The 15,660-nt window shown below is 59.4% G+C and overlaps 1 protein-coding gene across 5 annotated transcripts in view; it reads right to left on the minus strand.

Moving 5' to 3' along the window:
• Nucleotides 1-15,660, minus strand: part of ZFYVE28 (zinc finger FYVE-type containing 28) — an 87,477-nt gene that overhangs the window by 20,629 nt on the left and 51,188 nt on the right. For 4 of the 5 annotated variants that reach the window (XM_021100926.2, XM_084971286.1, XM_021100931.2 and 1 more), the window contains exons 3-7: nt 14,189-14,326; nt 12,801-13,003; nt 11,420-11,509; nt 10,321-10,410; nt 4,260-4,361 (exon numbers count right to left, since the gene is read on the minus strand). In XM_021100926.2, coding sequence (XP_020956585.1) covers nt 4,260-4,361; nt 10,321-10,410; nt 11,420-11,509; nt 12,801-13,003; nt 14,189-14,326 — 623 coding nt within the window. Of the gene's footprint in view, nt 1-4,259; nt 4,362-10,320; nt 10,411-11,419; nt 11,510-12,800; nt 13,004-14,188; nt 14,327-15,368; nt 15,483-15,660 lie in introns of those variants that run through there. The other variant, XM_084971287.1, reaches the window with a different exon arrangement.

Consider the following 15,660-nt stretch of genomic DNA (forward strand, 5'->3'; position numbering starts at 1 on the left):
TGTGCAGCCATCACTATCCCCACCCCACGACACCTTCATCCTATAAATCTAAAGTTCTGGGCCCATTAGGAGCTTCCACTGTGGCTCAGTGGTTAACAAACCCGACTAGGAACCACGAGGTTTTGGGTTCGATCCTTGGCCTTGCTTAGTGGGTTAAAGATCCGGCGTTGCCGTGAGCCATGGGGTAGGCTGACAGCTACAGCTCTGATTCCACCATTAGCCTGGGAACTTCCATATGCCACAGGTGCAGCCCTAAAAAGATAAAAGACAAAAAATAAATAAAATAAAATTCTATATCCATTAAACCCTAACTCTTCCCCTCCCTCCAGCCCCGACAACCACCACTACCCTTTCTGTCTCCACGCTTTTGACTATTCTAAGTGTAACTGGACTCACACATCGCATTTTCGTGACTGGCTTATTTCATTTAGTATGACCTCAAAGTGCGTCCGTGTCGCATCTGTCAAAATGTCCTTCCTTTTTAAGGCTGAATAATACCCATGGCTTGGCTGGACCACACTTTGCTTATCAATTCATCTATCAGCCGATGCTTCCACCTCTCAGCTCCTGTGAATGGTGCTGCTACGAACATAAGTGTGCAAGTATCTCTTCAGGAAGCTGCTTTCAATTCCTCGGGGTGTAAACCCAGAAAAGGAACTGCCAGATCATACGGTAGTTCTATTTTAATTTCTTCCTTTCTTTTTTTTTTTTGCTTTTCAGGGCCGCACCCGCACCCACAGCACATGGAGGTTCCCAGGCTAGGGGTCCAATCAGAGCTGTAGTCTCCAGCCTACGCCAGAGCCACAGCAATGTGGGATCCGAGCCAAGTCTGCGACCCACACCACAGCTCACGGCAACGCCGGATCCTCAACCCACTGGGCAAGGCCAGGGATCGACCCGCAACCTCATGGTTCCCAGTTGGGTTCGTTGACCACTGCGCCCCGACGGGAGCTCTCATCCCCTTTTTTCGAGGCAGCCGTCCTCGGGGTGTGCGGTGGCCTCAGGAGGCGGAACTGCCTTTCCCTGGCGCCGTGATCTTGAGCTCCTTCCTCTTCCGGGGCTTCTTGGCCATTCGAGTAACTGCTCTGGAGAAACGTCTGCTCAAGGCTTTGACCCGTTTGAACCAGGTTGTTTGATTTTTTTATTGTTGGGTCTTAGGAATTCTCTGTATATTCTGGATATTAACCCCCTTATCAGATATATGATATGCAAGTATTTTCTCCCACTCTATGGGTTGCCTTTTTATTCTCTTGACAGTGTCTCTTTTTTTTGCTTTTTTTTTTTTGGTCTTTTTAGGGCGGCACCTGCGGCATATGGAGGTTCCCAGGCTAGGGGTCGAATCGGAGCCGTAGCCACCGGCCTACGCCAGAGCCACAGCAACGCGGGATCCGAGCCACATCTGCGACCCACACCACAGCTCCCGGCAACGCCGGATCCTTGCCTCACTGAGCGAGGCCGGGGATGGAACCCGAGTCCTCATGGATGCTGGTCGGCTTTGTTAACCTCTGAGCTACGATGGGAATTTCTATTGACAGTGTCTTTTGATGCACAAAATTTTGAAATTTTCACAAAGTCCAATTTGTCTATTCTTTCTTTGGTTATCTGTGCCTTTGACACACCCAAGGAACCATCACCAAATGCAATGTCATGAAGCTTTTGTCCGCTTTTTTTTTTTTTTTCTTCAAAGGGAACTCCTGTGCTATGTTTTCTTATAAGTTTTGTAGTTTTAGCTCTTAAACTTAGGTCCTTGATGCATTTTGAGTTAATTTTTTTTTTCCTTTTTTAGGGCTGCACCTGCAGCATATGTAGTTCCCAGGCTAGGGGTCGAATTGGAGTTGTAGCTGCCGGCCTGCACCACAGCCACAGCAACGCAGGACCCAAGCCTCGACCTACACCACAGTTCATAGCAAGCCAGATCCTTAACCCACTGAGCGAGGCCCAGGATCGAACCCTCATCCTCACGGATTCTAGTCAGATTTGTTAACCACTAGGCCATGACGGGAACTCCCTGAGTTAATTTTTGTATATGGTGTGAGGTAAGGGTCCAGGTTCATCATGTGTGCATATGTGCGTATCTTTGATCAGATTAAGCAAATTCTCTTCTATTCCTAGTTGGCTGAGAGATATTGTCATCATAAAATAGGTATTAATTGTTCAAACTTTTTCTGTAACTTTCAAAAGGCTTTGGTTTTCCTTCCTTTAAAAAATTAATATAGCAGGACGCTGATGTCATTTTCGGGTGTCAAACTGTGCTGCGCAACTTAAGCCCCACAGACACGGCAGCGTTGTTCCACAGCGCCCGTGTTCGCTCACGCTAACCACACCGGGCTCCCGGGTCTTCCTGTTCTCCCACAGTGCCATCTGAGAGTTCTTCCCCTTGGCAGAAGCATCCCAGTGACTTTTTCTTCAAGTGCAGCCTGCTGATAACAGAGGCCTTTCCTTAGTGTTTCTGACGAATCCATCATCTCGCCTTCATTTTTGGAAGAGATCTTTGCCAGGTATAAAATTCTGATTGGCAGCTATTTTCTCTCAGGACTTTAAATATACTCATTTCATTGTCTTCCAGTGTTTTGAGGACATACGGTCAATTTTACATTCTTTCCAAAGTAACGTGTCCTTTTTCCCAGCTGCGTTTGTGGTTTTTCTTTGTTTTCAGCAGTGCCACACCCAGATGTGCCTGCAGTTTTCTCGAAGCCTCCTGATCTGTGGGCAGAGACTTTTCTTCAACTTTGGAAAACTCCTGGCCATTATTTCTTTGACTGCAGTTTCTGTCTGTTTTCTCTATTCCTTCCGATTCCAACTGGGTAGTCAGACTCTAGAGCATATGCCTCATATGCCTCATGCTCTGGACTCTTTCCGTGTCTGCGTCCCTGGCATCTGGCGCTCCCCTCCCCCCACGGGATCCTGCACCATCCACCATCTCTCCTCTCCTGCAGGATGCCCTCCAGGTCCAGGGCCACGTCCCGACACACCTGGCTGACTGGGCCTGGGCGTGAGGGGACCTGCCAGCAGCCATCTCTCAGATGAACTGCAGCCTGGCCAACTGCTGGCCTGCCCACCCTGAGCCTGCTGACCATCCAGGGGTCCCTGCTGGGTCACGCCTCACTGTCTGGGATCACATTCGCTCCCGAGGGGGCAGAGGGCAGCTTGGAGCAGGCGTCTGTGCTCTGTGGCTCCCCAAAAGGACAGGCTCCAGCTGGGGAAAGCCACCTGGGCAGCGAAGTCCCACCAGACCCAGGAAACGTGTGGCAGGGCCCACGGGGTCAGCCCTGGACAGACAGCCTGGGAAGGGGGCTTCCCGGAGGCCAGAGATTATGGTGGGAAAGGTATTAGCATCCGAGACCACCAGGCCAGGAGGCACTCAGAGGACACGCAGCTGCAGCCTCCCGCTGCCCATCCCCACGGGAGGCCACAGCTGGGTCCTGTCGGCTCACAGAGGCCACAGCGGTGGCTCCACACAATTCGAAGTGAGCTTTCTCGGGGGAGGGGTGCTGGCGGGAGGGCCAGTTGCTGAAGGCCCAGGGGGGCCCTCAGGGCACAGCACAGCACCCATGCCAGCCACCACCAGACGCACAGGGCAGCACAGATGGTGTCAATGCCACCAGGGACAGCTGGGGGCTCAGGATAAGCCTCCACACTGGAGGGGGGTGCTGGTCACTCAAGAGAACTGAGCACCCCCTGCACTTTGACTAGTGCAGCCCTGGGCCTCAGCCCCAGGCCAGAGGCAGGGGGCAGCTGGCCCTTGCAGGCCATGTGGCCCTGATCCTCCACGCCACCCGGGTTCATGGCCTCTCCTGTAAGATGGGCCCCATCTGCTCACGGGGCCACAGAGAAGCTTCTGTGAGGAAAGCCCAGGGGGGCCTGGTGTCCAGGCCAACAGCCAGGCAGCCGCAGTCTCATGAGAGGAGGCCTGCGTGAGGGTCTCACTGCTCCCAGCCAGGATCAGAGAACCTGTCTGTGGGGACGGAAGGCTGTGGGCGTAGAGGGAGCTCCAAACACCGTCAGCCAGCAGCCAGAGGTGGAGACCTCGCTGCCAGGACCAGCGGCTGGGGTGGACGCCAACTTGGCTAAAAGGTAGAGACTCAGCTTCCTGCAGAGCCCGAGGTTCAGCGCCCTGTCCACCCGGGAGGCGTTGGTGGAACGCAGAGCAGACGGCTTCGTCCAGAGAGGCCGCTGCCGACCCAGGGGACTGGTGACCGAAGGAGAGGGCCCGGGGGGCAGACGCCGCCCTCCCCTCCCTCAATCCCTCCCCTTCCTACCTTATTTTCCGCAGCAACGTGTGGAAAGGCCGGAACAGCTCAGACATGTCCTCCGCCTTGCGGTCCAGGTTCAGGGGTCCGTCTGCGTAGACCACGAGGCCACTGCATTCAAGACAAAAGCCAGCCTGAGCCAGACCTTACCCTCGACGGGCGTGCTGTCAGCGCCTCAAGCGCTTCCCTCTGCCTTCAGGAAAACGCAGTGAAGAGCATTACCCAGATTTTCTCCTCTTTTGGAGTTGAGTTTCTTATGTGTGTTTAAAATAACATGTAAAACAATCAAACAACTATACGTGCGCACCTCACTGGGCCATGAGGTCTGCTCCTAAAATCCTCCTCCTCCAAGATGGAAAAGCGGGATGTGTGTTTAAACACAGCACGTGGGAGTTCCCGTCGTGGCGCAGTGGTTAACGAATCCGACTAGGAACCATGAGGTTGCGGGTTCAGTCCCTGCCCCTGCTCAGTGGGTTAAGGATCCGGCGTTGCCGTGAGCTGTGGTGTAGGTTGCAGACACGGCTCGGATCCCGCGTTGCTGTGGCTCTGGCGTAGGCCAGTGGCTACAGCTCCGATTCGACCCCTAGCCTGGGAAACTCCATATGCCACGGGAGTGGCCCAAAGAAATAGCAAAAAAAAAAAAAAAGACAAAAAATAAACACAGCACGCGAGCAGAGGTCTGTGAGAACTGCCCCTGAAGCCACGCACCCCAAAAAGGGAAACAGAAGTCGGGGGTGAGGACTTCTCGCTGTGGCTCAGCGGTAACGAAACCGTCCAGTATCCATGAGGATGTGGGTTCGATCCCTGGCCTCGCTCAGTGGGTTAAGGATCCGGCGTTGCCGTGAGCTGTGGTGTGGGTCGCAGATGCGGCTCGGATCCCGAGTTGCTGTGGCTGTGGTATAGGCCGGCAGCTGCAGCTCTGATTTGACCCTTAGCCTGGGAACTTCCATGTGCTTCTGGGGCGGCCATAAAAAACGAAAAGAAAAAAAAAAAAAGTGGGAGTTGAGGCCCAGGTCCAGCCCAGGGACGAGGGCACCCTCTGCCTCGCTGGCCCTCTCCCAGCGTGGAGCCTACAGCGTGTCCTTCCAGCCGCCCTCACCCCACCCACACGCCCCAAGTCTGGTGCCGCCCTGAGACTCCCTAGCTCACACTGGCCACAGCCTCTCCAGGCTCCTCTGGCCCAGGCTGTGAATATTACAGCCCATGCTCCCTCCCCGTGAGGCCGCCCCCAACGAACCTGCTCTGTCCTCACCCCCCCCTCCGCCATGCTATCTCCAAGCCCCCTTCCCTTCTCGGCCCTCTGGCCCACACTCGGTCACCCTTCAAGACAGGGGCCACCTCCTGCAGCCTGCCAGGCGGGAGAGCCCCTCCCTCGGGCACCCCGATTTTGCACGCAGTGCCATGCATGCCATCCCCCCCACCTCCGGAACCCCCTGCAAGCATGCATCCCACCCATCTCTCCGGAACAGGACCCCTCTCTGGGGCCTCTTGCTGGCTCTCCTAGGACCAGGCTGCTCAGGCCTGGTCCCTCTCGGGGGCCCAGAGCCCATCCGCCCACGAGCACGGCCCCTGTCCCCTCACTGCCTCACTGAGTGCAGGCGGGGCCTCGAGGGCTCGTCCGTGAGAAAGAGGAGCGGCCTGCACGGCTCGCTGTGGACGCCAGGATCTTATCTCTGGGATGGAGGTCCAGTGGTTCACCCGGCCTGGAGTCCACGTCAGGAAAACACCCAGTTCAGTGAGAAAAACTGATCAACCAAGTTGAATGAAGGGACTGCTTTTCCCTAAAAAAGGTTGGCTTCATGTGCAAAGAGTCAAAAGTCCCAGGAAAAACACGAGCTAGGGCGTTCCCGCGGCGGTGCTGTGGATTGGTGGCCTCGCTGCAGCACCAGGGCTGGCGTGGCACGTGGGTTAAGGATCCAGCAGCACTGCTGCAGCTGCAGCGTAGGGCACAGCTGTGGCTCAGATCTGACCCCTGGCCCGGGAACTCCATATGCCACAGGGCGGCCCAAAACAAAACAAAACAAAACACGGGCTGTACCACCTCCTGGGGCACGCCTGGCTGTGCCCAGCAGCCTCTGGACCTGCAAAGCGGCTGGCCTCACCCTGGGCAGCAGGAGAGGGGCAGGGGCTGCCGGCCAGGCCTCCATTCCTTCTGATCCGTCTTATGGATCTTTCACAAGCTGCTGGTTGTGGTTAAATCAACCCCATCCGGGACAATTTCCTAAGACAGAACCTCAACTGAGTGGGCAAATCCGGTGGTCCTGGCACAAAGGCCGGGTGAAAGAGGGCAGAACAAAGGCAGGTTTGGGGACTCCCTGCCTCGGCTTCCTGGCAATCTGCGGCAAAAGGGGTAGGGAGGGGCCCCTCTTCTCTCCTGGTGCTGGGGAAACGTGGGTACCCCCACTGAGAGAGAAGGGCCTCCTGCCCAGCATGGCCCCATGGAGCTGGGAGCCTCAGAAGAATCCATTCACTAGGGAGTTCTGGGCGCAGACCCCTAGGCCGCTGTGCCCACCCCTCTCAGGTCCCAAGGACGAGGACGTCCCTGCGGCTTTGTCTGTGTGTCCGGCAGTGCTTCTGTGTGCCGGCACACTCAGGGTCCCCTTCACTCGCCACCTCCAGGGATGGCCGCCGAGCACCAGGACGGGCAGAGAGAAGGCCGGGGGACGGCCACGTTTCCTGTGTCCTCAAGACCAGACACCCTTGAGGACAAGGGTGAGAGTGGGCTTTGTGCAGGACACCTGTTCAGAGTCCAGCTGGCTGAGGTGCTGATGCACCAGGCGGGGGCGGGGAGAAGGGCGAACCAAGCCTGGGAAGCGGCCATCAGAGGAAGCGGCCTCGGCCCCACCGGGCTGGTGATCTGGGCCCCTGGCCAGCACAGCCTGCACAGCCGTGACCACAGGACAGCACCCGCAGCAGAGCCTGGCAGGCAGGTGGCTGGACCTGGAGGAACCTTGGCATACATGGGGGACAGCCAGGGGACAGCCCACGTCCTGCCCACGTCCAGGTGAGCAGCAGGGCGCAGGCAGGCCAGCCCCACTCTCATTCCTCAGGCGTCTTTCACTTTCCTGATAAAGTCCTTTGATGCACATGTTTTCAATTTTGATAAAGTCCAATTTATTTTTTTTTAACTTGTTGCTCATGACTTTTGGTGTCAAATCTAAGAATCCACTGTCAACGCTCAGAAGATGATTTACCTCCTGTGTTGGTCAGAGCTCTCCAGAGAAACAACCAACACACAAACACACGGCTGCACAGAGGGAACGCACTTAACGCCGCTGTGCACACTCAGGGGGAAAACGGTCACTTTTATGTGGCGCCTCTTTGTTTTTTAGGGCTGCACCTATGGCACATAGAAGTTTCCAGGTTCGGGGTTGAATCGGAGCTGCAGCTGCCGGCCTACGCCACAGTCACAGCAACACCAGATCCTTAACCCACTGAGCGAGGCCAGGGATTGAACCTGCGTCCTCTTGGATGCGAGTCAGATTCGTTTCCGTGGAGCCATGACGGGAAATCCTGGGTATTGTTTTTAATCAATCCCTTGATTCTGGATACACACCACCCCCATCAACTTTTAGTATTAAAAGTGAAACTTCGGGTAAAAGCTTTATAAACACATATTTGTGCCTTGGCAGGTCAACACCACAAAATTCTGCAAAAAGTCACCATGCCACCCCCTGCCAGGCACTGCGGACAGGTGAGCGAGGGAAGGTGTCCCTGCCCCTGGCACTTACAGGCCAGTGGGCACACAGGAGTCACACACACCCCACCCCCAGGAAGCGCCCCAGAGAAGCGGGGTTATGGGGTAGAGGCGACGGCCCAGGGGAAGCGGTGTCTTTCCAGTCATAACACTGTCCTCTGCAAAGTGACAAAAACCAGTGAACTGTACACTTTAAACGGGTGAGTCATACGGTGTGTGAATTACATCTCAATAACACAGTTTAAAAATAATCACTTTTGGAGTTCCTGCTGTGGCACAGTGGGGTGGGAGTCTGACTGTCATGGCTCAGGTCTCTGTAAAGATGAGGGTTCGATCCTGGGCCGGTACAGTGGGTTAAGGGAGCTGGCGTTGCCAGAGCTGTGGCGTGGGTCGAAGCTGTGGCTCAGGTTCAATCCCTGGCCTGAGAACTTCCATGTGCCGCAGCTACGGCCACTTTTCTAAAAAATAAAAATAAATAAAAATACACATGTGAACACCCTTTGAGGGAGGTGGTGAGTGCCAGGGAGGGGCAGGGCTGCAGGTGCAGCAAGGAGAGAAGGCGGGAGGGGACCCTCAGCCGGGGAGGGCCTGGCAGGGGGCACTGCCCACACTCGCTGGAGCCATGGGAAGGCCCCAGCCCTTGGCCGCCACAGAGCAGGTGGGCCAGGGGACTGGAGGGGACCTTCGGTGGCCTGGAGGAAGGCCTCTCTGGGCTTCGAGAAGGTTTTGTGGGTGGAGTCACAGGACTTCCTGAGGGATGGGTACGGGTGGGGGGAGGAGCTGGGAGGAAGGTGGGGGTGCCCCACCTTGAGAGGGGGTTCCTAGGGGAGTCGGGGGAGCAGGGCCAGGGCTCAGTCTGGACAGGCCAGCCTCGGATGCCCTGCCCCTCCGCGTGGAGCCGAGGAGCGGAGCAGGGTTCAGAAGGGGGTGGCTGAACCTCCTGAGGGGCCGGCCCGCGTAGACGGGGAAGAGCAGACGCGGGGGCTGAACCTGCACCTGCTCACCTGGATGCTGGGAGCTGCAGCGGGAGCAACCAGGCCACGCGGGGCCCTGGAGGCCCAGCCCGGGAGCCAGTGCAGGGGAGCTGGGAAGTAAGCCCCAGAGCTCTCCTTAAATGAACTGTTTCAAGACAAATCCTTAAAGCAAAACCTCATGGAGCCTCACTTCCCCATGTCCCCAGTGTCCCGCCAGCAGCAGGGGAGGGACTGAGAATTCCCGTTAAGCCTGGCACCCCTCAGATCTCAGCGGCACAGCCTGGCTCTGAGGTTGGAGCCCCTCCCCAGACTCCGGGGTCCAGCTCTCCGTCCCGGCCCTTCCCAGCCGGCCCGTCCACCGCAAGGCTCCCAAAGCCAGCCTCCCTTCGCCTGGACAGCCCCGCTCAGCGCACATCCTGCCTCGGGGGCCACAGGCGCTGGAGTGGCTGCGAAGAGCGCAGCACACACAGCACAAGACCCAGAAACACGCGCTTCTGTTTGACGCCCTCGCCTTTAACTGACAACAGACACATTGCCTAAGAGTTCGGGCCTCCCGCGAGGTTTGGAATAGGCTCCTTCCAAGGCTGTGTAAGCTCTCAGGAGGTTCTGGAAAGGCCCCCAGGGCTGGGCGCCCTCCCAAGACCACCCTAGAGACCTCCCAGAGGGAGGGGTGAGGTGGGCCATGCTGGCCTCAGGCCGGCAGGCAGCCGCAGGTGTGGTAGGCAGCCCTGCACGTCCAGAGGTGGCCGTTCAACTTGGGACCTGCATCCCCAGCCCGCCGGCCCCCGGGCTCCCACGTCTTCACCACCCACATGCATGTGGAGTCTCAGGGCAGTGGGAGATGCGTCCGGCCCGGCCCAGGGCATCTGCCTTGCTCGCTCCCTCGTCCCCTGCCCCACACACGACTTGTCGGCTCCCTGTGGTTGAGGAAAGCCTCGGGCCGCCCTGCTGCACTGCCCCTGCCCCCACGTTCCTGCTGCAGCACCCCAGCATCCTGAGGGAGGTGCTCACCCTCAGCAAGCCCCCCGGGACCACCCGCTCCCACAGCCGGGCTGTCACTGTGCTCCCAGGCGCGGGTCCTCCACCCCGGGGCTGCCCGTGTGCGTGGCTGTCGAGCTTCCGTCCTGCTCCAGGCGCTGGTGTTTGGCTGTCCCCCCCGCGCCATCCGGCCTGCGGGTCCCTCCCTCACCAGGCACATGCAGGAGGTGCTCAGAACACCTGCTTTCTCATCCGTGGGACAAGAGTGGGATTGCCTGGTGGCTGCTTGGGGGCTGCTGCACAGCCACCTGTCGGGGAGTGAGTACCACTTGGCACCACCCAGAAGGGGCCTGGCACCACCAGACCTGACAGTCCAGCCAGGTTTCTGCCCAATGACGTCTCAGGCAGGAGGGACACTCACCACACGATGGCCAGCCTGGGGATGGTGAACATGAGGGCCGGCTCGTAGTCGTCAATCATGTCCTGGGTTAGGTACCCGAAGTCCAGGGCCCTGGCCGAGGGGGGCAGACAGTGAGCAGGGGCCATGCATGGCCGGCCTGGAGGGGGCTCGACCCTCAGCCATGCCCACGCTCAGCGGCCAGTCGGGAGAGAGAGGCGGGCAAAGCAGACCGCGGGAGGAAAGGGCCGAGCCCGCTCTGGAAGGCCTGGCGGAGGTGGCTTACAGTCCGCCTCCCCCAGCCTTCCACCGCCAGACCCCGCAGCCCGACCCCACCGCCAGACGGATGAACAGAGAGCGGGGGAAGCGGTGCTTGCGAGGACCGCCATGCCTCCGGCAGCCAAAGTGAGACAGCCCGTCGAGTCCCGGGCTCACCTAACCGGGCGACGGAGACAAGGCAGGCCAGCAGATGCACCGCCCCGAACAAGGTGTCACTTCCCTGAGAACTCCTGGGATCTCTTGTCACCCCAGCCACCCACAGATGGCTTTCTGTACACCCACCAGCACGTGCTGCTGGCACAACGACATTCAAAACAAGAGCTCTTTCCTGTCGTCTTAATTTTTGGCGATTTGGAATTCTCTCTCAATGCATAACAGTGAATAATCAGTCTTCAAAGTTAACAAACTTAGGATGGGACACTAGACAACTTCACAACTTACCTATGTACTAGTCAAATAGGAGGCCCATCCTAGGTTAAACCTTAGTCTCAAAGTCTATTTAGAAAACCTGACCGCAGGCACCCCACATAAGGCAGGACGAGTGTGCAGCTGGTGCGCCCCAACCCCGCCCTCACCCGAAAACCCAGCTCAGCCGCCAGGAAGCAGCAAGTGTTGGGGGGGGGGGGCGGAGATGAGGAGGTGAGAAGGGAGGCGGGGAGGGAGGCGGGAGGCGGGAGTCCAGCAGCTGAGACTGGAGCCCCGAGCCCTCCAAGGCCACCTGAGCTCCGCCTGCAGGATCTGGGCCCAGAGAAAGGGGACCCCGGGGCTGAGGAAGCGGCCGGGCAGGCGTGAGGCCAGCAGGACGTGGCTGGGGAAGGGGCTGGAGCACCAGAGGGGACCTCACCGCTCCACGGTCTCGCAGAACAGCACGATGACCTCCTGCTGCACGTAGTACTCCCGGGGGGACTTCACGGGCACCATGGCCGACACGTAGCTGCCAACAGAGGGAGGCCAGTGAGGGTCCCCCCACCCCCACCCCCCGGTCTCCCTGAACCCAAGCAGGTAACTGAAAACCAAACCAGGTCCCTCTGACGGCAGCGCGGCCCCATCTCGACAGCTTCGGGAATACAAACCCAGCGCCACGGATTCTGTCCTCCGCCAGAGCTGCTCCCAGCCTCAGGCCTCCTCCAGCCCCTCCTCCCTCCTCTGGGGCCATCACCGCCCAGACCACCGCAGCCTCAAGACTGAACCTGTGTGTGTGGGTGGGGGAACAACCCCTGCCACTCTTTAGAGGACCTCCTGGAAGCTTGGGACTGAGCCTCTGCGGTCCACAGGTGACAAATGGACAATCTCTACAAACCGGCACCACTGTGGCTGGGCTTTGGGTTCCCCTCTTTTTTTTTTTCGGTCTTTTTGCCTTTTGCGGCCTGTGGAGATTCCCAGGCTAGGGGTCTAATCGGAGCTGTAGCCACCGGCCTACACCACAGCCACAGCAATGCAGGATCCAAGGATCCGAGCCGCGTCTGCAACCTACACCACAGCTCACGGCAACGCCGGATCCTTCACCCACGGAGCAAGGCCAGGGCTCGAACCACAACCTCATGGTTCCTAGTCGGATTCGTTAACCACTGCGCCACGACGGGAACTCTGGGTTCCCCTCTTTCTCCTCTGCCCCAGCTCTCTGCCTCTGCAGACACCCCGCAGCCCCTCTCCACATGGAAAGCTTTCTCCCACGGAAGCTGGGGGAGCGGGGGACCCCCACCTCATCTTCTGCAGCCGGTGGGGGGAGGGGGAAGGGCACCGACGGACGGGTGAGCCCCACGGGAGCTCGTGGGGGTGGGGAGGACGCTGTGCCGTTCTGCAGGCCTCCTGAGCTGGAGAGGTGCCTCCGCCCTCATCCCATGGAGCTGGGGGCCCAGCAGGCCCCAGAGCAGCGGCCACCTCATCCCCGCTCGTCCCGGGTCCGAGCAGAGAGGCGATTGGGGTTTGTGCGGAGAGGGCAGCGGGGGTTAGGCACGGGCCGCTGCAAGGCAGGGGTGGGAAGTGGAGGCGGAGGGAGGGCTGGCGGTGCAGCGTCCGTCCGATGGCCTGGGCGCTGCCCAGGGCAGGGTGCTGGGCTGAAGCTCCGCCTGCCTCGCCCCGCCCCCAGCCGGGCCCCGCCCCCTCCCCTGAGCTCCACCCACCGACTCCCTCCTTGGCGCCTCCCTCTGCGGGAGCTGGGGGCGGAGACGGCAGGCCCCCGCGAGCTGCCCCCTCCCCATTGGCAGAGGCTGCGCCCCGGTCACCTCAGCTCGAACTCCGCGAACAGCACGTCGAAGTGCCTCAGCGCCTCCCGCATCTTCTCCGTGTACGTGTTGAGGTCGCGCAGCGCCTGGTCGCGGAGGGCGCCCCGCACGTCCTCCAGGCTGCGGGTCAGCTCCTTGGCCAGCGGCCGCATGGCCATGCTCTCGAGCTCGCGGTTCATGATGATGGAGCCGGCGGCCAGGCACTGCGGGGGCACCGCGGTCAGGGAGGCCCGGAGCCGGCGGCCCCGCCCCGCCCTCCTTCCCACGGGCTCCTACGAGTCGAGTCGCCGCGGGCCGAGCCCGAGAAAGGCCCCCGCCCCCCGGGAAGACTGGTCAGATGAGGGGCAGGGAGGCGGACCCATGGGCGGGGCCAGGCCGGCCTCTTCCCGAGACCCCGCCCCGTGCGGAGCCCCTCCCCCACACGCCCGCCCTCAGCCCGCGGCGCCCGCGCCCGCCTCTCTCTCAGGCGCAGAGCAGTCCTGCGGTGGCCACACGCACTTACTGTGACCCGCACGGGTCTCACTCTGATCCCAGAGGCAGGCAGACCGGGGAGGGCACCGGGGCCCTGGGGGCTCCATGTAGGGGCCTCCGGGTCTAAGGCCTCCTCGCCTCCCCACCGGCCCCACTGACCGGGGCTGGACAGGGCTCCTGAGAGCGCCCACCTCTCCGGGAATAGATGCCTTGTGCAAAGACCCCCCAGCATTAACCCACGGCCCCCAGCACGGCCCCACCCTCGAGACCTACTTTACAGAGGTGAAAGCTGAGGTTAGGGGACAGACAGTCTGTCGGGGGCCACTCCCACCAGCCAGAGCCCCAGCGGGATGCCCCAACCAGGTGGAAGGGCTGAAATGGGGGAGCCGGGAGCGAGCGGGAGGGCCAGGCAGTGTCCACTCAGGATGGAGACCTGAGGGGGAGAGGGAGCAGCCAGAGGGGCAGGGATTTAGGGGCTCACGTCCCCAAGGTCCCCAAGGGGGTAAGTCTGGGTGTCCCACGGGAAACGCTGGCTGGGTGAGGTTGGTCCTGCCTCCCCATCGGAGGCTTGAGGGGCCTCCTCGGGAGGTGAGGTCAAGGTCTGAGGATAGCAGTCCCAGGAGGGCAGTGCTCTTGTAAATATCTGTATTATTGTTGTGAAGAACTGCTTTCAGGCCCCACCTCAGAGAAATCACGCGGGAAACTCGTGTCTGTATTCGCCTGTGTAGTTTTGGGGGGCAGATTCTTGCCTCCCCTGGACCCTAACAGGCTCAGCACCATCCGTAACCCACGGCGGACAGAGGCCTTGAAGGAGACAAGGGGGCCTCCACCTGCAGGTGCACACGGCTGAGCTTCATAGAGACACGGCTGGACACTGCCCAGCACCAGGACCCCAGACCCAGGCGGCCGCCCACTACCTCGGCGCCAAACCACAGCTGGCCAGCCAGGTTGTCGTGCCGGATCTCCTCGGGGAACTTGACACAGAAGTCCCGTGGGGCCCGGTCCTGGGGGATGCACACGTCCATGATCTGGTTAATGATGTTCAGCACGTTGTCCTGGAACGGAAGCAGGAAGTGCGCTGAGCCGCAGCTCCGGGGCTGCTGGGAAAGGGGGAGAAGCAGGCGGCGGGGCGAGACAGGAGCCGCGAGGCCTGCCCTGCAGCTACTACGAGCTTTCCAGAAGTATCCAGAGTGAGGAGCAAATCCCCGCCCCCTCATCCAGTTACGCAGGGCGGACACGGCCCGTTCCCACGCAGACGGCGCCCTCGTGAGAGCTGTGCCTTCCCTGCTCACCCACACTGGGCTCCCTGCGGCCGCGGCCACAACCGCCCCGAGCATCTCTCCGAGCGCCTGCACACAGCTTAGGACAGAGGTGGGGCAACGGACTTGCTCGGTGGACAGGCACACAAAGTGGGTCGTCACTGCCCACCTGCCATGCTGCTCTGATTAACCTTAGAAGCCTGTGCCACCCTGGGCGTGATCACACCACCGTCAGACCAGATCTGTGGCCACACACGGACGTTACCCAGAGACCATGCGTAAGACCACCAGTCTGGAGCCCCTTTTAGTGCATCTACAACCACACGCCGTTCTCTTCTTTGAACTGTCCCGGTCTTTACACATCTCGCATTCATTCAGGGGAATTACAAGACTGTTGAAAGCTTAGCTTGTTTCTTTATTATTAAAGACAAGATCACTGCACATCCATCCCGGGGACACTGGAAGCTGGGGCAGAGGAGGAGCAGCGAGCGTCCTTGGCGCAGAGACTGCTCGTGGCTCCTTTCCTTCCGGCTCTTTCCCCCCGAGGCTGCTTCCAGTCAGAGCTGGGGTCATCCGTGTACACGGTTTTGTCCTCCGCTGCTGTCACTTACTCCTGGGACTCGTCGCCCTCTCCATAAAGCCAGCTCGGCTCCTGCACAGGGCCCATCCTTTCACTTTGCTCTTCCTCTTCTGCTAGACACTCACCGTATTTCTAATTCGCCGCCACCGTGGTGGCCGTGACGCTCTGAATTTTGGGTCAGCCCCTCCGAATCCATTCATTCCCAGAAGTGGCATTACAAAGTCAAGAGTGGAAACTGCATTTAGAGGCTCTGTTTACCTTCTGCCAAACTGCTTTCCAGAAAGGTCACACTCATCGACCCTCTCGCGCTCAGAAGCTTTGTATCTCAGTATCCCTCCGTTCGGTCTTCTGAGGCTCAAGTCTCATTTTTCACTGGCAGTAGATGTGAAAAGTCACTGTGGGCAGGAAGCACGGCTTTCTAATGCAAACAGTCGATGCACTAAACTCTGAAGGAAGCTCTGCACCTTGAGGAGAATGTTGAGCCTCTACTGCACAAAAAATTAAAATAAAACCCAACAGCAAGTGGTCCTACCACGAGTTCTTTTTTTTT

Source organism: Sus scrofa, chromosome 8, assembly GCF_054392235.1.
Source record: "Sus scrofa isolate SSC_HxYL_T2T_F1_AM1 chromosome 8, Sscrofa_HxYL_maternal_Yorkshire_Landrace_v2.0, whole genome shotgun sequence".
Taxonomy (NCBI): domain Eukaryota; kingdom Metazoa; phylum Chordata; class Mammalia; order Artiodactyla; family Suidae; genus Sus; species Sus scrofa.